The sequence below is a fragment of the Pogona vitticeps genome, chromosome 7 (assembly GCF_051106095.1).
Source record: "Pogona vitticeps strain Pit_001003342236 chromosome 7, PviZW2.1, whole genome shotgun sequence".
Classification (NCBI taxonomy): domain Eukaryota; kingdom Metazoa; phylum Chordata; class Lepidosauria; order Squamata; family Agamidae; genus Pogona; species Pogona vitticeps.
Window position 1 is genome coordinate 27189230 of NC_135789.1, and position 23705 is coordinate 27212934.

General features: G+C 42.3%; 2 protein-coding genes across 2 annotated transcripts in view; both read left to right on the forward strand.

Moving 5' to 3' along the window:
* The window catches only part of UBE2G1 (ubiquitin conjugating enzyme E2 G1), a 30070-nt gene extending 17241 nt beyond the window's left edge, over window positions 1-12829 (forward strand). Inside the window, exons 2-6 of the mRNA XM_020812145.3 lie at window positions 1868-1970; window positions 6232-6329; window positions 8116-8294; window positions 9402-9526; window positions 11696-12829. Of these exons, the coding sequence (XP_020667804.1) occupies window positions 1868-1970; window positions 6232-6329; window positions 8116-8294; window positions 9402-9488 (467 nt within the window). The 3' untranslated portion in view covers window positions 9489-9526; window positions 11696-12829. The remainder of the gene's footprint in view (window positions 1-1867; window positions 1971-6231; window positions 6330-8115; window positions 8295-9401; window positions 9527-11695) is intronic.
* An 8547-nt stretch (window positions 12830-21376) lies between these two features.
* The window catches only part of ANKFY1 (ankyrin repeat and FYVE domain containing 1), a 40191-nt gene continuing 37862 nt past the window's right edge, over window positions 21377-23705 (forward strand). Inside the window, exon 1 of the mRNA XM_020812139.3 lies at window positions 21377-21447. Within this exon, the coding sequence (XP_020667798.3) occupies window positions 21438-21447 (10 nt within the window). The 5' untranslated portion in view covers window positions 21377-21437. The remainder of the gene's footprint in view (window positions 21448-23705) is intronic.

A 23705-nucleotide genomic window follows, 5' to 3' on the forward strand; every position in this document is an offset into this window, starting at 1 on the left:
CTTTCTGCTTAGTCACTTTTGTTGACTGGGCTGCTTTGACTCACTTGGAAATGTACGGCAGGTTTTTTTCCCCCCTATAAAGCAAAGTCAACAAAGACGGTGCCGCTTGCTCAGAAAGCCTTTGAACGAAAGCCATCGCTCAAACACTATTTATGAAAGCGTCCTTTTTAGCTTTGGATGGGGTTATGGAAGTCACTGTAACTACAGGTCTCAATACTTTGCCATCTGGGTAGCAAGTAAAAACTAGTGGGAAAGAATGAGTCCATTTCCGTTTCATATCATAACCTTCTCCCTAAAGCATAACAGAGAGACAAATTTTTGAGAGCAACAGGCATTCTGCTTAGCCTTAAACACCTTATGGTGTGTGGTGGGGGGTGGGTAGTTAAAGCATAAAATCAAGACTACTTCAACAGGTTCTGTAACATAAAAATCTAGCTTTGCTGTGGGAAACCCAAAAGAAAACTAAAGAATTAAGGCTGTTCAAAGACATGGGTGCTGTCTCCCTCTATGGGTTGCAGTTAATAATCAGGGTTAAAAAATAAATGTAAAAACTGCAGCATAAGGAATAAATTGCTTTATGCAGCTGAAACATGCCTCCAGTGTACTGACCTGAGAAAGACACAATGGTATCTTCCTATGTCTTTGTCCACATTGCATAGATGCTAAATTTTTTCATTCTTGGAATAAAGCTGTGGCATCCATTTGGGTCAGTGCCTTAGCCTGCTTTTGTCCTTCTGTCTTTAAATAAACAAAGCTGGATTCTCCCATGCCGCAAAACCTTGATGTAAGCTTTCTATACATCCCAAATGTAAGGGTTTTTTTATGAAGAAAATATGGTTGTTTATTGCCTACGAATTTGTGGTACCTGCTAGTTGGATTATAATTTAAACGTGTCTCTGGATTTGAGGTGGGTGTTTCAGAGCAGACTTCTGTCTTTGAATTTTGTATGTATAGCTTCACACATCTTTTCCTTAAAGTTCACCACAGACAGTCTCTAGAGGGTAAAACATTAAGTAAGGCAGCAAACAGTCTCTAAAATAAACAGCCAGGACCAAATAAAATACAGTAGAGATTCAGAATAGTTATAACATGTAAAAGTACAGGATAGACTTTGTTGGTAGCATCAAGTTGAGACATTTTTAGATGCCTGGCAAACAAAGGGGAGTTAGACTGTTTTGGGTTCCTCTACAAAAGAGGTCTGTTCTCCAGTCGCAACCTGCCTTAACATGGGGAATATGGAGAAGAGCATGTGTATTTATATGGTGGCAGTTTGCCCTAATATTATTATAATCTCTACCCAGCTCTTGTGAAAGAACTTGTATCATTTTGTATTTTTAAATAAAGTATTTGTAGAATTTTAATGCTAACAGACCAGCTTAGTAGCCTAAAGGAAGTTCATACCAACCTGAGGTCGAGGGTTGATTTTATTAGGCTTGGTGCATTGTCCCAATTCAACACTAATTGAAGGCTACGGAGTTTCACTTCCCTTTTGTTCATGGTGACTGGTTCCTAAGTTGCCTTGGAATTACTTGTGGGTCGCAGCATAATTGTTAAGTTAACCATCCTTTGGGGCAGAGAAGCTTTGAGACAAGCTGTTGCGTTGCTCACCGGGAAATAGGAGAGTCTAAAAAGGAATGAGCAACTTGGCCTTTATAAGATGACTGCCTGCTCTAAGTACTTGGTACGTCCTTGAATGTGGACTTACATTTGCTCGCTTGTGGGTAAACGTGGGACCTCAAGGAGATAGAACAAAGCAATTGAGTACTTAGCCATGAGAGTACTGTACTTGAATATGCCGTCGATGTTCTCTGTCATGAATGAAGCAGAAGACATATGTATAACAGGATTTTTTTCTTTTTTTAAACAGAGCTTAACAAAAACCCCGTAGAAGGCTTCTCAGCAGGCTTGATAGATGACAATGATCTCTACCGATGGGAAGTCCTCATTATTGGTCCTCCAGATACATTGTAGTAAGTAGCAGCCTAAGTAAAATTCCCATTTTTAAGAATCTAGTATTTTGATGACCAGTGTGTTTATTTATTTATTTTTTACATAGGTGGAATATAATGAATTCAACTGTGAAAAACTGGGCTGAATATTTCATTTTGTGGGGTGCTAGTTACCAGTATTACAGCTAATGTGTTCCAAATCTGATTCTAACTGTTATTGCTTGATGCTGCTTCCCATCTTATGTGAACAAGGTTTAACTTATCAGGCTGAATGTAGTATTATATACTTGATAAGCAACCCTAGCAGCTTCTTCCCATCCCTGGCTGGAAGCTGTTTGGTGTTGCGGCAGAATGCAGAGGATTAGATTTCCACCATGAATAGTTGGATGAAAGAAAGACCTGAATATGGACTTCACCTTTAGGATTTGGATGGAATGGCAAATCCAGGTTTGAGGCAGGGCAAGGTTTTGGAGTAGGGTGGTAACATGAATTTTGAGACCCACAGAAGAGATACCAGACTTTTCCCTCTCTTACTGAGGCTGCAGACTTAAGCATGCTTACTGAGATACAAGCTCTGTTGGACTGACTTCTGAAGTAAAGATATATTAGATTGCACTGTGAGCTGCAGTTCAAATCTAGAAAAACACCATAGTTTATGAAGCCTAAGGGATCTACAAACTGAACATTCTAATATGATTATGCACTCTACCCATGGATGTATGGAAGTGAGACCTGGACCATAAAGAAGGCTGACCGCCAAAGAATTGATGCTTTTAAATTGTGGTGCTGGAGGAGACTCTTGAGAGTCCCCTGGACTGCAAGAAGAACAAACCTATCTGTTCTGAAGGAAATGAACTCTGAGGGCTCACTGGAAGGACAGATCCTGAAGCTGAGGCTCCAATACTTTGGCCATCTCATGAGAAGAGAAGACTCCCCGGAAAAGACCCTGATGTTGGGAAAGAGTGAAGGCAAGAGGAGAAGGGGACGACAGAGGACAAGATGGTTGGACAGGGTCATCGAAGCAACCAACATGAATTTGACCCAACTCCGGGAGGCAGTGGAAGACAGGAGGACCTGGTGTGCTCTGGTCCATGGGGTCACAAAGAGTTGGACATGACTTAACAACTAAACAACAACAACACAAGCCCTGACAGGATAGCTGAGTAACATCCCTAAGGCCAGGGCCATTATCTGAAAACATGTCATCCAGCATCTCTTCTGAGGCAGAGGAAGTGTTGAACCTGGTTACATGTCTGGATGCAGTACTGCCAGTAAACTTGATTCATGCTTCCTTAAGCGTTATGGAAACAAAACAGGATATAAAAGTAATGAATATGCCCCTGTCAATGAAGAGCAAGTAGTACAGCCACTGAATTGTATCCCCTGCCCCCTTCTCCTTGGTATCTCTGGGGTGCATATGTGCTCTGGGCTGTCCGGGCTAATGTTCTCCATAGCTGACTATGTACCACTTTAAATGTAGAATTTTTTTCACAAACATTCCCATGAGTTCCATGTTCATCATCTGTTAAAAAATTTTTTTTAAAAATCTCCTGCTTGTCAGGATAAATTTTGGATGGACGATGGTAACACCTGGCACAAAATCTGCCCGGCATCACAGACGGCTAGAATGAGATGCTGTTGCCGATCAGATTGAAGCATTTTTGAAGACACAGCTCTGCTAAAAAAGAAAATAGCCCAGAATAAGTCTCCTTTCTCTTGAACAGGTGCTGGACACAAATGGTGTTGCTACATGGAAGTTCATGGCTTGCTACTATCACTGCTTGACAAGTACATGTTCGGGCATTTGTCCTAGTGTTTATTCAATTAACACCTGCCACATACAGAATGCTGCTTTAGGCACATGGCCAGATAAGCTGGTTCTTTCATTTAACAGGAACGGAGCAGCCGCCAGGCAGGTCTGCAGCACTCGCTTTGCAACTACCATATTTTTCGCTCCATAAAACGCACCTTTCCATAAGACACACCAATTTTTTAGGAGAAGAAAACAGGAAAATATAATCTGTTTTCTTCGCTCCATAAGACGCACAGACTTTCCACCCCCCTGTTTTGTGGGGAAAAAAGTGTGTCTTATGGTGTGAAAAATGTGGTAATTCTTGTCAGTCCTTTGCCTGTAGAAATCTGAACGTCTTTCTGACTCCGTGTGCAAAGTTTTCGATGTGTCCTTTTCTACTGCTTTGGAAAGTGGTAGGAAAAAGCTTCAAGCATGAGATCCCAGGACTCTCTTTGATCTACAGGATGGGATTCAGTTTTAATTTGATGCATGAGTCCCTGTCTACTTGCTTTCTTTTTTCTCGCTTGTCTTTCCTGAGCTATTTCTGTGCTGCAGACACAGCAGTTTGACTAATAATTCCTTACCTGCACGTCATTTTGTGAGACTGTTTAGAAAGGATAGAATAGAGATCTCCTAGCATGAAATGTTTAGACCTGTACTGAACTTCAGTTCTGGTGGTGGGAATGAGAAGGCAGGAGGGTTGGGAGTGTAACTTTGTATGGATCCAGTATAGAGTTGCACTGCAAATACTGTACATTTTCTTTGCTATGATCTATTTGTGGCTCTCAGCACCATTAGTGGTTTAGAGTACTTCCTCCCTACTACAGCCAACTCAAAAAAGAAAGAAAGAAAGAAAGAAAGAAAGAAATGCAGCCATCTCTAAAACCTGTATGGTAAACACATAGCAAGAGATGTTATCCTTTGTACATGTAGATCAAAATGTTTGTTAGAAATAAACTTCAACAGAGGTCAGTAAAACTTGCAGCCCCAGTCCTTGGGCAGTAAAAGTCTGGTTTTAAATTTAAAAGAATTATAGTACTTGCTTTTGAAATTGCAGGCTTCCTTTATATGGAAAAAATCATTGGAGAGTCAAAAAGCTGTTTGAATTATTGATTAATCCTAATAGACACATAAAGCTTGCTGGGGGGGGGGGCGCTGGAAAACATTAAGAAAAGATGGTTTCCCCACTTTTCCCCAGGTGTGGTTTTCCCACTGGAAAGCTGGAAATGTTTAGAAACCTTGAAAGAAATGTGGATGATTTGGCTGTGGAGCCAGAAGTTGGGAATTTGATTCCCTACTGTGCCTCCTTGACAGGGGTGGACTAGATGATCCATAGGGTCCCATCCTGCTCTGCAGCTCAAAGTATTATTATTAAGATAAGGCTTTATCTGCTCAAAATCCTGGGAACTGAATAGTGTGAAGATTTCTACGTAAGAGAAACTGAGCAGTAATTCCTGTGCATATCCCACTGCTTAAATCCAGGATATACTTATGTGTGTAGTGTGGGTACTACATATTCATGAATATAGCTTAATAGGGTTGCTTATGGATGGCAACTGGCCGCCTTCTGCTTATTTTGTTGGATAGTCCTTAGTGGCAGTGTTTCTCTCCAAATAAAACACCTTGCTTTGTTTACTACAACATTTGTGCTTAGGTTTAATACGCAAATATATATTGTATATATTTCAATTTTTCTAACATTTCTAATTTTTTTCCAGGGGAAGAAAATGGTGGATGTTGGTCCCATGGTTCAGAATTTATGGCAATATTAAATCTCTGAGTCTTAGTCTTGGGGTAGACATTAAAGCTGAAATCCAATATTTATATTAACTGAAAAATCTGTACCTAACTTGGCCACTGACTCCTCTGAACACAGTTCCCACTAGCAGTCCTCTGAAGTATTACACTCAGATTTGTTGTTCATTTCACTTCTCTCTGACCCTTCTTTTTTTAAAAGGTGTTCAAGGCAACTAACATCACTACAGATACATTTATTTATCTATTATTTGTTTCCTTTTATCCCACCTTTCTTCCCATTCAGGGGCCAGAGACAAAAAGGGTAAGGGTGAGAAAATCATGATGTACTCAGTTACTTTTTTTAAAAATAAAAAAATGTAATTATCGATATATAATCATATTAAAAGGCAACTAGCTCAAAACAATTGAAAAAGCATTAAAAGCAGAACCACATATGTTAAAAGTAGTTTTAGAATAAGAAGAGTGTAGCATCCCACATCCAGCTCCTTCCTCTTCAACTTTATCCATCTGATTGTCTGGGGGAAGGACAGCAGGGAGAGAACTACCCTCACCTCACAGGAAAGGGGGCACAGACTGAAAAAAGTGAAAAACATGTTAACCAATAAATTCTTTAAAATCGTTGCTGGAAGGAAATTAAACTATAAAACCATTAAAAATCAAAGCAGTGGTCAGCCAAAACCACACTGGCTTTTTAAGGTCAATTATTAAAATATTTTTTTATTCTTCTTTCAGTGAAGGCGGTGTCTTCAAGGCTCACCTTACCTTCCCAAAGGACTACCCCCTCAGGCCGCCAAAAATGAAATTTATCACAGAAATATGGCATCCAAATGGTAAGTAACTTGATCGTCCGTCAAATCTCATGGCCTTTCTTATATCTGGAATGAACTGGAACTAGAGATGGGCGCGAAATGGCAGTATGGTGTGGTGTGTTTCCTGGCTGACCAGCTGATCTGTGGTTCAATGTCCTGCCCCCTTCCAGCAGGTGCCCACTTGGAGGCAGTGCCCAGAGGAGGCGGGGCAGGACAGTGCCAGGGTATGGTGCCAAACCTCAGATCAGCTGTTCGGCCAGGAAATGAACCATGCTGAACCCCCAGTTTATTCCAATCTCTAATTAGAACACATTTAAAAGCCCTAGTTTCAAATACTCTATCCTATTAATTCCCCTCAGTTCCTTTCTGCCTGCCATTGAGAAAGTATCCTTCTGGAATTTATCCTGAGTGGCCACCTTCTGCACAGCATTCCTCAGCAAATTATAGATGTTTCGCCTTCCCTGTAATTACATCCATTGTTCTCTTTCTTAAAAAAACTACCCAAACTATCATGATTTGTATGTATGTTTGTTTTGTGGGCCTTAGCTTGAAGTGATTTTGAACACCAGCATGAATCTACCTCTAAGGTGGAACCACTTGATCAGATTGTGTTACATAATAATTGTTAGGTTAAGTGTATTAAATACTTAATGCTATATTTCTGATGGATTTGGGGGCAAGGATAACCAATAGTAATTACATGTAGAATGGCCGTTGGCTCCATTAAGCCTAAAAGACTGAATATAAAGCTCCTTGTATTCGGACCTTCTGTTTCAGACAGTAGAGCCCATCTCTTAAGTACAGTGGTGCCTCGCATTATGACGTTAATTCATTCCAGCGAAATCGCTGTAGAATGAAAACGTCATAATGCAAAAATAAAAAGCCAATTGAAACGCATTGAAACCTCTTCAATGCGTTCCAATGGGCTGGAAACTCACCGTCCAGCGAAGATCCTCCATAGGGCGGCCATTTTCGGTGCCTGTGCAGCAAGGAATCCCTCCCAGAAAACAGCGGGGAGTCATTTTATTTACCCAGCAGCCATTTTGAAACCGTCTATCAGCTGTCTGAAAATCGTTGTTTTGCGAAGAATCGGTTCCCGAAGCAGGGAACCGATCATCGCAAAGCAAAACAAGCCCATTCAGATCATCATTTTGCAATCATAAAGTGATCGCAAAAATGTCGTCGTAATGCCGTTTCATCGTAATGCGGGGCAATCGTAAAGCAGGGCGCGACTGTATTGTGGCAATTTCTTTTTAAATAAAGGGATATTGCATCTGCCCTGAGTTCTTGTAACTTCAATTTTATTCCATAGAATCATAGAATAATTGAGTTAGAAAGGGCCTATAAGGCCATTGAGTCCAAACCCTTGCTCAAAGCAGGAATCCAAATCAAAGTGGATAGGACAGATGGTTATCCAATTTTCTTTTGAATGCCTCCAGTGTTAGAGTGCTCGTCACCTCCCAAGGTCATTGGTTCCATTGCTGTACTGCTCTAACAGTTAAGAGGTTCCCCCCCTGATATTCAGCCTAAATCTGGCATCCCTTAGTTTAAGTCCATTGTTATATGTCCTGCAGTCTGGGATGATTAAAAACAGATCCTACCCCTTCTCTGTATATGTTATTTCTAGCACTGATGCCTGAAATATTCACACTTACCTTACTATGGTCATAACATGATTCTTAATAATGTCACAATTGAGATCACAGCTCTCCAACATCCTCTCTTGTGACCTGCCTTTGCGCCATTTCTTAAAGGCAAAACCTTTGCTGCACATTGAGCCTCTAACCACCTTTTCTGTCTTTTGTAGTTGACAAAAATGGTGATGTCTGTATTTCCATCCTTCATGAGCCTGGTGAAGACAAGTATGGCTATGAGAAACCTGAAGAACGCTGGCTTCCCATCCATACTGTGGAAACCATAATGATTAGTGTAATTTCTATGCTGGCAGACCCCAACGGCGACTCTCCTGCTAACGTTGATGCAGCGGTATGGCTTGAAAATATCTCTCTAGAGTTGGATAAATAAGTATAGTATGTTGGTGCGCTCTACTGAATTAAGAGCATTTTGTCGGGTAGTCATGTTAATCAGTGAAGATTATTCCCCGTAACTAATTTCCTAATAATAAAGAAAACAGGAGTGGAAAAAGTATTGTGGGAATACAGTAGTATTAAAACAGCTAAATAGGAATTGCTCTATGCCTTTGCTGTCCAGTATCACTCAACTGACTTTAACATGTTGCCACATTATTTTCATAGAAGCAGACTGTAAGTATGGCTGCTGTACTGTGGTAGTGAAACTTCCTAAGATGCAGGCATACAGGTAGTAGATCTGTTTTTTTACTCAATATCAAGCATGTGCCTATGTTCCCACCTTCTCCCCTTCTGCTTGTGTAGCAGCTGAGAGATCAGTGGGTCAAGTATGGCACAAAGATCACTACTGTTAGAGTTCTTTCTCTTGGGAAAAACTGGGCATCTCTAAACCTCTGGATGATTATCTTTAAACCGCAGTGTAGAAACATGGAAGTACAACTCTTGGAGTCAGTTTTCCAGTGTTTAAGTGACAATTTGGGCCTGGAAATGTAATTAAGTGGTTGACAAATCTTCTGGCATTGGAAGATGCTGGTCTGAAGCATGAGGCTTTAGTGTTCTGTTTTCTCTAGGTTCTTTCTTGATGGCAGAGAAGAACTGGATATTTGTGTGTATCTGCTCAAAATGTAGATTAAAGATGCAAACTTGGGCACAGAAGATTGATTCTTCTAGCACAGAATGTCTACATAGCCTTGATATTGGACCTCAGAGTGTATAGCTTGCATCCTGTTCCTCCAGAAACATTTTGAAAATTTTGTAGAATTCTCCTGTGAAGCTATCCAGAAAGCTACACATTGAAAATGTCTTTTAAGGACTGGAATTAAATAAGGGGGGGGGGATCTCATTTAAATTGCCAGTATCGCTTACATGAAAAGAATAGGCAAGTAGTTTTACAGCCCTTCAGATTACGTACTGAGGAACTGCCAGAAAGAAAGAAAAAAAAATAAAAAGAAAGAACTATGTATTGTATGGAGGAATCACTTGAAATCTGGGTTTCAATCTACAGAAAGAATGGAGGGAAGATAGAAATGGAGAATTTAAAAGGAAAGTTGCCCGCTGTGTAAGAAAAAGCCAAGAGACTGCTTTTGAGTGACACTTAATCAGCAGCTAGTAGCTTCACTTTTTTTCAGGGTAAGTAATATTTTTTTAAGTTGCACAAAATTTGATTTTGAATTGGAGGCACTGCAGAGTAAATGTTAGTGGTACATGGTGAACACTTAGGACACTGAGGTAAGGATGTGCATAATATCAGTGTCATATTTCCTGTGCATCTTGCATCTACATTTGTTGAACGGGTCTGATTCCCTTGTCCCCTTTTACTCCTGAGTCAGAATCTATTTATGGTACTGCAGCTAAATTCGATGGAAGCACAGCAGCCACAGTCTAAAAAAATTGATACAGTACTAGTGTAGAAACTCTTGCCTATCCATAGTTTGTTTATTTTAGAAGTGGTCTAAATGACTAATACACTTGAACAACCGTGTGAACATTTGCAGAGTTTAAAATCCCCAAGGATACTGCAATCTCACATTTAGCATTGACTTTGAGAAAATAAAAAGATAGGTTGTAGTACACTGAGACTACTCCAGGCCAGAGTTTTGCCTGAAAGAATGTTGATATAGGTTTTGTCAGTCCCATGGATAAGGGGTATCACTGATAACTCCAAGTGGTAGTTGTAAATGGAGCAGAACTTTTTGTAAAGTGGTGATGTCTGGAATGTGAGCTCTTCATCATATTTTTGCCTATTCTAGCATCAGTAACGCAGAGCACCACACACACACACACACACAAAAGCATTTGCTAGCTTAGCTTTAAAAATGGTGTGTGTGCGGGCTGTTTTAATTACATGCAAAAGAAATCCAGGAGTTGTAGCACTGTAAAGACTATATATATATGAGAATGAGCTGGTTTGGGTAACTAAACCTCTGCTTGTTTGTGTCAGTATGTGTGCTCTACAGGCCCAGTGGGCAAGATTCCCATTCAGCTTAATTAAATGTTGATGTGAGCTACCGTAGTTTTTCAAGACTGTCTTTCACTGTATTGGTTTAAGGGTGGCCAGGGGAGGTATGTGTGTGTCTGTGTTAATGGGACTTTTAACATATAAAAATGCATGTGAGATATCAAGGGTGGAAGAGATCACTCTTGAATGATCCAGTCAAAACACTTTTATATGTGGGAAATTTATTGGGAGAATGACAGTAAACTTTTCACACTCACCAAGATCTTGACTAGAATGCCTAGGCATATTGAAAAAAGATCCCTGTGTTTTTAGAAGAGCGGCTGTATGTGTAATAAACATAATTTGATTTTTGAGCTCTCAGAAGTGCTAGCAGGTATTTTCCCCCGCAGTTGGCATGCTAATTCTCCTTAACTTACCATCTTAGCACAGTGTAATAGACTCCTGCTTACTGTTGATGGTTCGGGTTGCTTGATTTTTGTGGCTGCTGCACGAAAATGAAATCCTGCCAGAATGTACAGTTAACTTGGTTTGACAGCTAAGGTTGTAATGTTCTGAGACTCAGCAAATGAGCTCTGTCTTGAAGCTTTGGCACTTCAAACCCTTTCTACAAATCCTGTTCCCTTTCTGCAGTAAATAGGTCAAGACCTTGTTAAGCAACAACCTGCCCAACTAAAGTATACAAGCTTTTAAGCTTACACAGATATATTCAGTGGAAGGGCACTGGAACACCCCGGATGCTTCTGCAGAGGTCGTTCCACGCCACTAGCTGACTCAACAGGATTCTCCTCTGTGTGTGTGTGTGTGTGTGTGTTGTATAGCTAAGTAAGCCAGAAGTTGCTAAAAACTGTTGTGTTGTAGTTTTAGGTTCCATCTGAAAACTGTTTTTCCCATTATGTGTTTTGGAAGAGTTCTGTGTAACGTGAAACTTCCAAAATATTTTGCCAGGGCAATGTTACAGATGTCAGTTTTATGCTTTAAATGGAGCTGGCCGAAGGACCCTCCTACACAACTACTGTCGCTTTTAGTCCCAGAAAACAACCATTGCAGGAAATGCTGCCTCTTTAAATATTTAACTGCAAAAGATGCTCAGTGCATTCGCATGCTGTCTGAAGGTCAGAATTCTGAAGACTAGTCTGGACTAAATTAAATCGGACCGTTGAGTAGCAGTTCGAAAGGAGTCCACTTCTTTACGCAGACCTCTGCCACGTGCATTGTGTGGCTCCTCTTGGAATTTCTTTGTTGCAAAAAATGTTCTCGAAACCTGCTGAAGCCTGTGGCCAGCCTGTGCTGTGACATCTAGATCCAGTTTATCTGATGGCCGTCTCTGCTTGCCTTTGCAGGTCTCCAATGAGGAAACATGGCACTGTTTTCCCTGCACTCTCTCCACCTACTGCTGGACTTCTGTTTATACCAAGTTGGCAGACACTGGCTGGAACTGGGCTGCAATAAAACTCGCCAGTCATTCATGCTGACAAAGCGCCTAACAAGTGCCAACAAAGATTTGCGCATTTTGAAAACTAATGGAACTGCTTTAACCTTCAGGAAGAATTGTAAAGATGTGTACATAGCACAACATGATCCGGATAATATATATACTGTTCATGTACATCCACAGATACACATTGTACCAAATAATGCTGTCTTGTAGTTAGAATAAGAATCGTGTAAATTCTAAAAGATTTTTAGCAGGTTCTCCTTCTTCTCCCCCCCAGCCCTCCCCAATTCATGTTTTTCTTACAAGTCTTTAAAAACTTCTCGTGAAGCATGTCAGACTAAAACAAATTAGGATTTAAAAATAAATTCCGTTTTAACGCCTTTTCTTTTCTGCCATTGAAGCTTCATTTAAATCTTTCACTTTAATAAAGTTTAATACCTTTGTAACTCTTCCCCTTAACTTTTTTTGTTCCAGATTACATTAATTAGAAACAACAACACTGAGAATCTGTTCCTTGATTCGAATTAATGACTTGAGCACCATCACCAGGAGGTGCGCTTCTTTCCCTGTGTTGTGACCCAGCTGTGCTCATCTTCTGGCTTCAATGCAGCAATAAGATTTACAGCTGTGGAGCACCTTTAAGCCTGATCTTTCTGCTCCCCCTTTCCCTAAGGGCTGCGAGCATTTTGCTTTGGAAGTGGTCAGCTAAGTAAGTTAGCCCAGTATAGGTTGAACTGCTTTTTTTTTTTTAATTTCTTGCCTGGTTTGAAGTTGGATAAATAAAGGCATGCAAGAACTGTAGTCTTTTCAAGTGAGTTCTGGTTTTGCTATCAAATGCTATTCTACTCCTTTTCACTCTTCCTTCCTACTTCTCCCCTCCCCCTGCCTCACCCTTTCATATTTCTTTGCCTTCTGATCTGCAAATTTTCCTCACTTAAATGTACAAAGAGAAATTGCGATGTATATTTTCATGTAATTTGATTTTGGAATTCTGTCACCTTCTGTAGTGAGTTCTTCCAAAATATAAATTTTTCCAATAGTTTTGTGTCAAGCTGGCTCTTTAAAAATACATTCTTGGGTTGTTGTTTTTAAGTACTGTATTGCAAAGAGCTCCATGCTGGTGGCCACATTTAGACAGGCTGCAAATACTTGTTTAAAAGATTTCATCAACTAACTGTTCTAGATGATGAAGGTGGCATGTCCAGTGACCTCTTCATGAATTCACGAATCTTTATTTACAGCATGAAAAGCAGCCTGCACTTCACAGTAAAAAACATCCATCTTGGAGTAAGATAATACAGGAGGCAGGAAAAAAAGCCACTGAATGTTACTGTAGTAGCTGAAATGATGGTCCCTCTGGAAGTTAACTATCAAACAAGCTAAGTCTAATCTTCAGTTGTGCTACATACCATGTTTCCCCCCCCAAAAAAGACAATTTTATATTAATTTTTGCTCCGAAAAATGCATCAGGGCTTATTTTTAGGCGATGTTCTATTTTGTTCACGTACAACAATCTACATTTATTCAAATACAGTCATGTCATCTTCTGGTTGCTGCACAAGAGTGGAAGGCAGGGTTTCACTTAACGGGCTTATTTTGGAGGTAGGGCTTTTATTACGAGCATCCTGAAAAATCATACTAGAGCTTATTTTCAGGGAAACGGGATATATCAATTCAATTCGGTAACCTTTATTGGCATAGGAAACAGGATATATCTGAAAAGTGTTTTTTTTTAAAAAGAGAGAGGCAGAGGACAACAATTTGTAAAGATAAAACTCCTTGTAAAAATCGCCCCAATCTCTGGTCCATAAGCCAGAGATGCCAAATCGCTCTCTGTTACAAGCATTTTGTCTTGCAGACGTGATATATATAGTAGGATGTCTTTGTATGTCTTTCCTTGTTAAGAGTGTGTACATAACATGCACCTGATAACCAGTGTTTCAGAGCAGCAGCTGGAGGCCAATTGCTTGCTGTAAATTTAGACCCCCAAAGGGATACCAGCAACGTCCCTCTGGTATAGCATCAGGGCAGGTAGCACTTAGGATGAGTTACCCGACAAGGATAAGAAAAAAGGGCTCACGTCCATAGTGGTGCTGCATCAGAGGTTTGTTTTGTAAGAGCCCTCGGTTTGTTCGTTCATTTATTTCATTTCTATGCTGCCTTTCTCCCAATTCAGGAACCCAGGTTGGCTTCCAAAGAAGGTCTTAAAACCAGAATCGCCGAAATTCTGTCAGTGATTTACATCAGCAAAAGTGGAGGGGCGTAAACGGCGGCAGTGGTAACCACTTAGGAACGAGTCATGGTTTGTCTTCTTGTTTGGTTGCCAAGTCCTGTGACCGGTGTGCAACAAGGAACGCAAACAGCGACTCGCTAACTCGCACCAATTTGCCAGTGTGATTTCGACACCATGGCGCTTACATCAGCATAAATAACCAGTGATAATACTAGCTGCATTTAATAATGTCAAGATGGCCACTAAGTCAAAAAAAAAACATGAAGCACTGTAGTTACCCTTGAAGTCATTACAACACCTTTCTCAACAGTAGATTTAGTTGCCCAAATCCTGCCTGTCAAGAAAGAGTTTGGACTTCAGGCAGCAGGAGGAAAGTCAGTTTAGCCTCCTTTTAAACCAAATTTGACCGTCTGGGAGCAGCCCCACAGAGGGCTCGCTCTTATGTGTTCACCCTATTTCCTTGGGCAGCCAACAAGATAAAGGCTTCCCCTGAACATATTAAAACTTGGGGAGGCTCGTAAGGGAAGGTGATAACAGATATTCAAAGGAGTAGCTTTACCAGTTCCACACCCCTCGTGAATTTCCATGGCTGAGCAGTGATTTGAACTGCTGAGTCCTAGCTTGTCACTCTGTCTACTATACCAGATTGAGTATAGGCTGGATTCTGACTGTGTTTGGCTTTATACATTTTATTTATTTATTGTTATTTATTTCATTTATATGCTTCCTCATGAGTGCAGCGCTTTACTCTTTGTGGTTTGCGATAGAATAAAAGCACAAAAGCATCGATCAAACAAGTGGGCAGCCCCCCAACAGCAAACTCCCAAGAGACGTGAAGCAGAAACTAAAATGCAGCAGGAGGCAGATAACAGACAGGTAATGGGTGCTTTCCATTTGGCCTGGGAACGGACCTTGCAGTCAGCAGCACTGTTGTAGTGTGAGTGTTTTGTGCCTTATAAAGAACCCTGCACCGCAATTCAGCTGCAGTGGTTGGGCCCGGCTGAAGTTCCCGGACGCTCCTCAAAGGCAGCCCCAGACAAAGCGCTTAGCAGTAATCTAAGCAGAATGCCAGTCATTATGTCACATGTAATCAGGACAGGCACAGCTGGCACCCTTGCCTGATGAGACATGTCACTCACCCTGGTTTTAAAGTCAGGTTGCCAGCCTCTAATAAAACATCAAGGAAGGATCCATCTGGAAAAAGGAATCATTTATGTGCTAAACGTGACTTTGGTGAATGAGCCTTCTGTGGCTTTTCCTCCGCCATGATGTTTAATTGCACAGGGCCTGAATGGATGATTCCAAACTACAGTAGTTCACGAAAACTACTCTGCAAAGCAACCTCTCGACTAAAAAAAAACAACACTTTTTAAACCCGCAGTCGGCCAGACTCGCTCGCTTCAGGGTCTAGAGTTTCGAACAAAGGCAAGCCTGGGGGAAGGCATACAAACGGTGAACCAATTACAAGTGCTAGAGGAACCCCGATTGGTACAAGCCAATTAGAAGCGGCAGCAATTAAAAATGTGAAATGGAGGTGGCAGAGTCTTGCTTCCATTCTTCTTCTTTAAAAAAAAAAGGGTCTCCTGTTTTGTTTTTTTAGTCCGGTTGATCTGGATACATGTGGCAGATGAAGTTATTCTTAAGCTGCCATGAATTAGAAAGGGTTCCTTAATTACGAGCGCTCTCTTTCGAGCCAGACAGAGCTATTTTGCCGCCACTGAGCTGTTAGGACCTAGACACAATAGCTGGGTTTAGACAATTGCTCAAACAAGAACCAAATTTGCCTGGCTCCTGCTGAGGCGGGGGGCGGGGAGGCGAGGCAGTGGCTTGCTAGCCAGCTGGCTAACATTTGTGCTTTTCTGCCTGCGTAAGGCATATTGGGAGGGAGTGTGTGTGTGGGGGGGTCTTACGGATTGCCTTGCATCCCGGCTGTCTATTCCATAATTAAAATATGAAGGGAAAATACCCCGGTGTTTCTAGGACAGCTATTGTGATCCAAAAGGCAGCCAGCTGGATGTGGAATTAATAAGGTCTCCCAACTTGTCAGGACACAAAGCATTCATTGATTTGCCCCTTGGACATAAATGGCAGCAGGATGATGACTGTTTGAGAGGGACAGTTTCCCCATCCTTGGAGAATTCCTAAGTTGGGCAGAGGACCTAAAAGGAGCCTTTTCCATTGAAAGGAGAATGAGGGAGCAAGTGGCTTGAAGGATCTATGACCTTTCAAAAGGATCCAGGAGGGATGGGAGAGCTTTACAAGGAGGTGCTCCTTCTATTCACTTACATTCTATTCTTGCCTTGCTTCTCTTTAGTCAAAGGACATGACTTGTTTTACATCAATAATCTGTCCTGACTTTCAGGTACAGTAGATTAAAATCAGAATTTGCCCATAATAAAGTACGCTGCTTAGATACTGCCCCATAGCACTTAAAGCACTCTCTGGGCAGTTTACAATTTAATTATGCAGGCTACACATTGCTTCCCTGCCCCCTGCAAATGGAGGACTCAATTTACTAACCTCGGAAGGCTGAGTGAACCTCAAGCCTGGGATTGAACCTGAATCGTGAGCAGCGATTTAGCTGCAGTACTGCAGTTGAGTCATTGCGACACGTTAATAATAATTTTGTTCAAATAAAGTTTAGTCCTTGCTCTTGCCCGCATGAGACATGGTTTTGAGGTCCAAATGTGTCTACTTAGTAGCTCTTGCGGCTGAGTTAATTGTGAGTCTTTGATGCCACTTAAAGGACCGTTCTGAGAAAATCCCTGATGCTAAGCAGTTATTGATGTGGTCACTGATTTAATGGTTTTGACATTTTCTCTCCAAAGGAAAGTGAACAAACATGAATGGGACTCTCCCATTCCACCCTTCAATTAATATTGTTTAGAGTGCAATTTGGGAGACATTTAGTAAATCAATTAGGAGTCCTGTGGCCTTTTTAAAAAACAAACACATTTCATTTGACAGAAGCTTCCGTGGTCTTTAGGAGCTGGGTGGACAGTTCAGTGGTTTAAGCATCTAGCCGCAGAACCAGAAGCGGGGAATTTGTTTCTCCGCTGTGTCTCTTGCAAAGAAAGCCATCTTGTGTGGTCTTTGGCAAGCTGCACAGTCCCCGAATGCCTGCAGGGAATGGGAATGCTGAACCACTTCTGAGCTGGCTGGATAGCTCAGTGGTTCAGCTTTATGGCTGCAGAGTCAGAGGTTGGGAGTTTGATTCCACACTGTGCCGTCTGCGAGTTAGCCAGCCTGTGTAGCCTTGGGCAAGCTGCACAGTCCCAGAATGCCTGCAGGGAATGGGAAAGCTGAACCACTTCTGAGCTGGCTGGATAGCTCAGTGGTTCAGCTTTATGGCTGCAGAGTCAGAGGTTGGGAGTTTGATTCCACACTGTGCCGTCTGCGAGTTAGCCAGCCTGTGTAGCCTTGGGCAAGCTGCACAGTCCCAGAATGCCTGCAGGGAATGGGAATGCTGAACCACTTCTGAGCTGGCTGGATAGCTCAGTGATTCAGCTTTATGGCTGCAGAGCCAGAGGTTGGGAGTTTGATTCCCCACTGTGCCGTCTGCGAGTTAGCCAGCCTGTGTAGCCTTGGACAAGCTGCACAGTCCCAGAATGCCTGCAGGGAATGGGAATGCTGAACCACTTCTGAGCTGGCTGGATAGCTCAGTGATTCAGCTTTATGGCTGCAGAGCCAGAGGTTGGGAGTTTGATTCCCCACTGTGCCGTCTGCGAGTTAGCCAGCCTGTGTAGCCTCGGGCAAACTGCACAGTCCCAGAATGCCTGCAGGGAATGGGAATGCTGAACCACTTCTGAGCTGGCTGGATAGCTCAGTGGTTCAGCTTTATGGCTACAGAGCCAGAGGTTGGCAGTTCGATTCCCCACTGTGCCGTCTGGGAGTAGAGCCAGCCTGTGTAGCCTTGGGCAAGCTGCACAGTCCCAGAGATACCCCCAGAAGAAAGGAATGGTCAACCACTTCTGAGTACTCTCTGCCTGGAAAACCCTGAAAAGGGGCACCAAAATTGACTTGACAGCACGCAATTATTATTATCCAGCACAGTCTTTAGCCCATTTCATCCAATGCATCGAATTCTTGAATGTCTTTTAAACTAGGCTGTGGTCCAGATCAAGAGAGACATTACTGATAGCAGGATCTGGCAGAGAACTCTTAACGAAGGGCTTCCTTCTGGGACTGAAGATCAGTACAGGCAAGTCTGTTGGGGACCATGAAGTCGACGGACCCACTGCGGGGTTGACAGACCCCAGAAGGTCTGTGTCATCGGACATTTCATGGTCAATTTCAGGAAACTCCAAGCCAAGAAAAACATCGACCATGCAGGTATAGGATGTCTGAAATTTTTGTCACATACTCTTATACTGTACAGTTTTTTAAAAATTAGAATCAATCTGAATCATCATCTGCTGCATAATTTTCAAGGTTGCTGGTCATGTACTGCCTGTCGGACCAAAACTCATATATATAATGGCTCAATTTGCTAATCTCTTCCTGATTGCAGTATGTAGAAGGAGAGTACAGTATTATTTGCAGATGCCTGAACACTGTGCTTCTTCGGTTTTCGTTTGTATTGATTGGCTTTGCATATGATAGCAATAAACCCGTACTTACTTACACTAAGACTTTTTTAAATTGATTTCTTTTTTTAAATAGCCTCTCTTTTGTCCATAACCTTGCACTCCAGGTAGCTTACAATAGTTTCAAAAAATTTTTTGGAAGTACAGGTTTTTTTTAAAGATATGTTATAAAGTTTGACCAGAATCCTATCGGTATTCGCCTAAAGTTGGTGTAATCTGCTGTGGCCAATTGCAGCTCATTGACAAAGGTGCATGCACAGTTGAGAATGTGATAAGGATTCTGGCATCTCTTGTGTTAGCTGCTGCAAGCTACCCAACTCTTAAGCATTCTTCTGGCTATTAAAGCACAAGGGGATCAGTTAAAATAACTACAGATTATCAAAATGTGCAGCACTCTTTAAAAGGCAATCATTGAGCTGCCAGAAACCTGGCGGTTTTGTTTGCTGTTGAAATGACCTCGGGCTTAGACCTCACTTAGGTCTTGTTAACTTCAGTGGTTTTTACTTTCAGCATGAGGAGTGCTGGAACAAGCACATTATCTTGCATCATAGTAGTAATCATGGGTCATTAAGTCAGTTCTGACTAATGGCACCCTTTTTGGGGGGTTTTCCCAGGAAGAGACTACTCAGAACTGCTTGACCATTCCCTTCTTCTGGGCACAATCCTGGGACTGTGCAGTTTGCCCAAGGCCATCCAGGCTGGCTTTAATAACTAGAGGCACAGTGGGGAATCAAACTCCCAACCTATACTACTTAGCTGTCCAGCCAGCTATTGAAAATTTCTTCTTTGGTGTTATACATTTTAATCTTATTTTTATTAGTATTTTTTTTCCAGCCCTAGGGACCTGACAGACAAGAGGGTGATGTTCACAAATGAAATGAATGAAATAAATAAATAAGGCTGCAAATCTAAAGCACAATGATGTCTCTCTCCTAATTAATATACACATTGTCACATGACTCTTGAAGATTCTTATTAATAGGATCAGGAAAAATCTGAAGAAACAAAACTACCCCGATACTTTTCAAGGAGAAAGGCAGGGCAAAACTATTTAAAGCCAAAGCCAGCACCTTAAAGACTAACTGCCATATTTTAATGTCAGAAGTAAAACATACTAAGTAATTAGTTTTTTGCCTGATATGCTGGCACAGACAAACATGCCTACCTCTTGTAAAATTGTTACTAATAAGGCTCTTGTTCATATGAATGGTCCTGTTTTTTCAGTTCTAATCTTAGAATTTTTCTGGGGTGTCATTGTTATCTGAACCCCGTATGTATGGGGTGGGTTGTGGTCGAAGATAGCTTCTCTGTGCATGCTCAAGGTACACTGTTCACATTTTCCTGGCTGTGCTCTCTGGTGCTAAAAAGCCTTCTCCAAGGCTCGGCAGTGAATAGTGAGTCCTTTGAGTTTAAATGGGATTCGCAGTTTCTGACTGAATTAGACTTTTTTTTTCTAGCTGGGCGAACTCTCGTGGCTCTACCTGGAAAATGAGTTCATTAAGCCAGAAAAGGCAAAGGAGGATCTGATAGATCAATGATATTTAAATCTAGGAGATACTTGACATATTCACAAAGGCACACTTTTCTAAAACTGATTGTTGCTTCCTGACTTCACATAAAGGATGCCTGGCCTGCTTCCAGAAGCACTTTTATCCTCTGGTCTTTGGAGGATGGAAAGGATGAAGGTAGCCCACTTTTAAGAAAATTGAAAAGGACACTTGGCTTGTGTTCAAAGGCAGCCAGATCTGAATGATAAAAACTATTTTTATTTTTTAATTTTTTTGGTTTGGTGGAGAGGGGCAGGGCTTGGCAGATGTGCAGAGAAGCACTTTGCTCTTGGGTTCTTCAACAGAAAACCTAGACCTGTACTTAGAGAGACACTTTATACGTCAAAAAGGAAGAATTTTATTTATTTAAAATATTTTTACCCCGCCTTTCTCCTTGAAAAGGACCCTAGGCGGCTTACAACAACTGAAAGGCAGTATTTGAAGTTGGAAACCATGATGGTGGTTAACCCGGATGAAAGATGATGAAAAGCTTTATTGAGCCACGTTTACATTTATATCCCATCTTTTCTCCAGCCAGCTCACAGCAATGCACCTTTTTAAAAAAATCTCTCCTGAATCCTCAATAGCGACAACCCTGCCAGGTAGATCAGACTGAGTGGCTAAGAGTAATCCAGTGATTTATTTTTTTAAATGGCGCCCCGAGAAACCTGAAAGCTTTATTCCGCTGGAAAAAATAAAATAAAAATAAAATCCTGAACTAGAGATGCATCTTCTAACCCTGACTGGACCCTCAAAAGGTGCCTTTCGACCGGACCATCTTTTCTCCAATAAATAAATAAAGGAATGGATGAATGAATGGTCAAATAGACAGATTTTTTATTTATTTATTTACTTACTTACTAATTTATTTGATTTATATCCCGCCCATCTGGCCTGAAAGGCCACTCTAGGCGGCTAGATTTTTTTAAAACAGCCCCTTCTGCTCAGGGGCAGGCGGCACTCTGCACACGCCCAGAGACGCACTCGAGGAAAGCGACGCGCGCCCCGCCGCCGAGAGAAGCGCTCTGCGCATGCTCAGAGGCACGCCGCGCCCTGAAGTTCTCTAACCACGGGAAGAACCCCTGAGCCGCCGCCGCCGCCGCCGCCGCCGGCGGTCGCCTCTGACTCCTCCTCCTCCTCCTCCTCCTCCTCTTGCGCCTGTGCTCTCGGCTCGCTCCCTTTTTCTACCCCCTCCCCTCCCTTCCTCTCCTCCCCGCCCCTCTTTGGCCGGAGATCTCGCGAGATCTGCGCCCGAGGCGGCGGCGGCGGCCCAGGGCCAAGATGGCGGAAGGTAAGGGGGCAGGTCTGGTGGGGTAGCGGCGGCTTCGTGAGGGAAAGGCGGCTTTCTTTCTGGTGGGGGGGTGTTTTGCTTTCTGTGGGGAGGAGCGGTTCCTTTTTTTTGGAGGGAGGGGCGGGAAGGCGACGCTGAGGCGGGGGAGACGCCGGCGTCGGGTGTGGGGAGGCGGCTGGGGCGCGCCTCTTTCCTGAGAGAAGCTCCTGTGCTCGGTCTGAGGGGAAAAGATGATGGCTTGGAGGGGGGGTGTTCGGTGAAAAGGGGGAATGTCCGAAAAGGGGGAATGGCTGCTTAGAGGTGGGAAAGGAGGGGTGTGGGTTTGTGTGTCTGTGCAGAGAGGGGACAGCAATTTCCTTTTTCCAGCCCGTTTGCAAATGAGGGGAAGAGAAAGTCCATATATATTTCTTGGCAGAAGTTCTTTGAAATGGAAAAGGGGGAGGGGGTTCCTTCATGGACTACCACTACACCTGTGTGTGTGTAGATATGTATACACACACATGCATGCACCGTGTGTGTGTCTATCTGCATGTGTGTACACAGAGAGAGAGAGCAGAATAGTGTCTGGTGTAAAGTGCAATGTTAATTTATGTGTGTGTGTGTAGATATAGATATGCACACGCACATACATACACACAGAAATTTACATTGCACTTAACACAAGACACTATTGTGCTCTATAGATATCTCTACACACACACACACACACACACACGGTGCACTCTACACCAGACACTTTTGTGTTCTATGCATTTAACTGTATATATAGTACTATATCCATAGAGTGCAAGAGCGTCTGGTGTAGAGTACAGTGTAAATATGTATTATTTTTATAGTTGCTATTATTAATGTCGTTTGCCTAGTCTTGTACTATTTATATCAGGGGTGGGCTGAGTGGGATGGTCTGGGTTTTGCGACCAAGAGCCCTTCCCTCAATAATGAAGTGAAAAGCAGCTCCTGGAAATTCTCTAGAAATCACAGTTCACTTCTAAAATGCATTGTGGAGCCTTGCGCTGTTGAACATCTCCGCCTTAAGATGCCCCTTTTCCAAATCAGTGGTTCCCAGTCTTGGGTCCCCAGGTGTTCTTGGACTACAACTCTCAGAAATCCTGGCCGCCAGCACAGGCACAGCAAGTGGGGAAGACTTCTGGGAGTATTGGTCCAAGAACATCTGGGACCCAAGGTTGGGAACCACTCACAACATCCCTTTGATGGCTGTAAGTTAAGGAATGGTGAAGAGTCTTAATCATCTACTTAAGTGTCATGCCGGAGGCTGGCTCTTGACCAGTCCTAGTTCATTGTTCTAGTCATTAGAATGCACGGTCCCAGGAAAACTGATGAGTTAGAGCTTTCCTAACCTGGTGTCTTCTAGATTTATTGAAGTATGTACAAGTGGCACTTGTCCCATGTTGGGCTGGGATGATCTGAGTTTGAAATTTGATGCATATGGAGAGCACCAGTTTGGAGAAAGCTAGAGAGCCCAGGTTAAAAAGGGAAAAAACTGTTCATGGATTAGGGAAGTGTGTTTATTAATTGGACAGTAGACATATTAAAGTCACTTTAAAAATTGGCTGTAGAATACCCTCTTAGGAGGCATCTCACAGGTTTTCAAGCAGGAAAAGAAGCCTATAATGAGATTCTCCTTTTTTGCGCGCATACATTTGTTATGCAAGACTTTCAGCTGTCTGACAGCATATATTTATGGTGATCTAAAGCTGAAGAAAAAAATTGATAGATCTCAGTTTGATATACTGCTAGAGATCTTCCCTGTCCCTCTCCCTGTGTTTCTGTCTCTCTGGGGTAAAATATAACAATTTTGAGTTGATATTTGTTGTCCTTAGTTCATAAGAAACTTCCCTTGGTTGTTAAATGTGCATGCACAGCAGCCCTGCTCGTTGTGCTCTTGTGTTGTGATTCATATCCTTCCCAATTACAAGGAAACTTAGAGGGGCTTTGGAACAACCCTGACAAATACGTGAAGCTCTGAGCAAGGGACTTGGCAGAGACCAGCCAGTCAACTTTATAAAAAACAGAAGTTGGAGTCAATACTCCATTTTGGCTTTCATACTGTTTCAGTGTATGGCAGAGTGTTCAGTGTATGGTAGTGTAAGAGCCCCGTAGCACAGTGGTTTAAACTGCAGTACTGCAGTGAAGGCTCTGCTCGCAACCTGACTTCAGCCGGTTTGAGGTTGACTTAACCTTCCATGGTCAGTAAACAGAGTACCCAGATTGCTGGCAGGGGGCAATGTGTAGCCTGC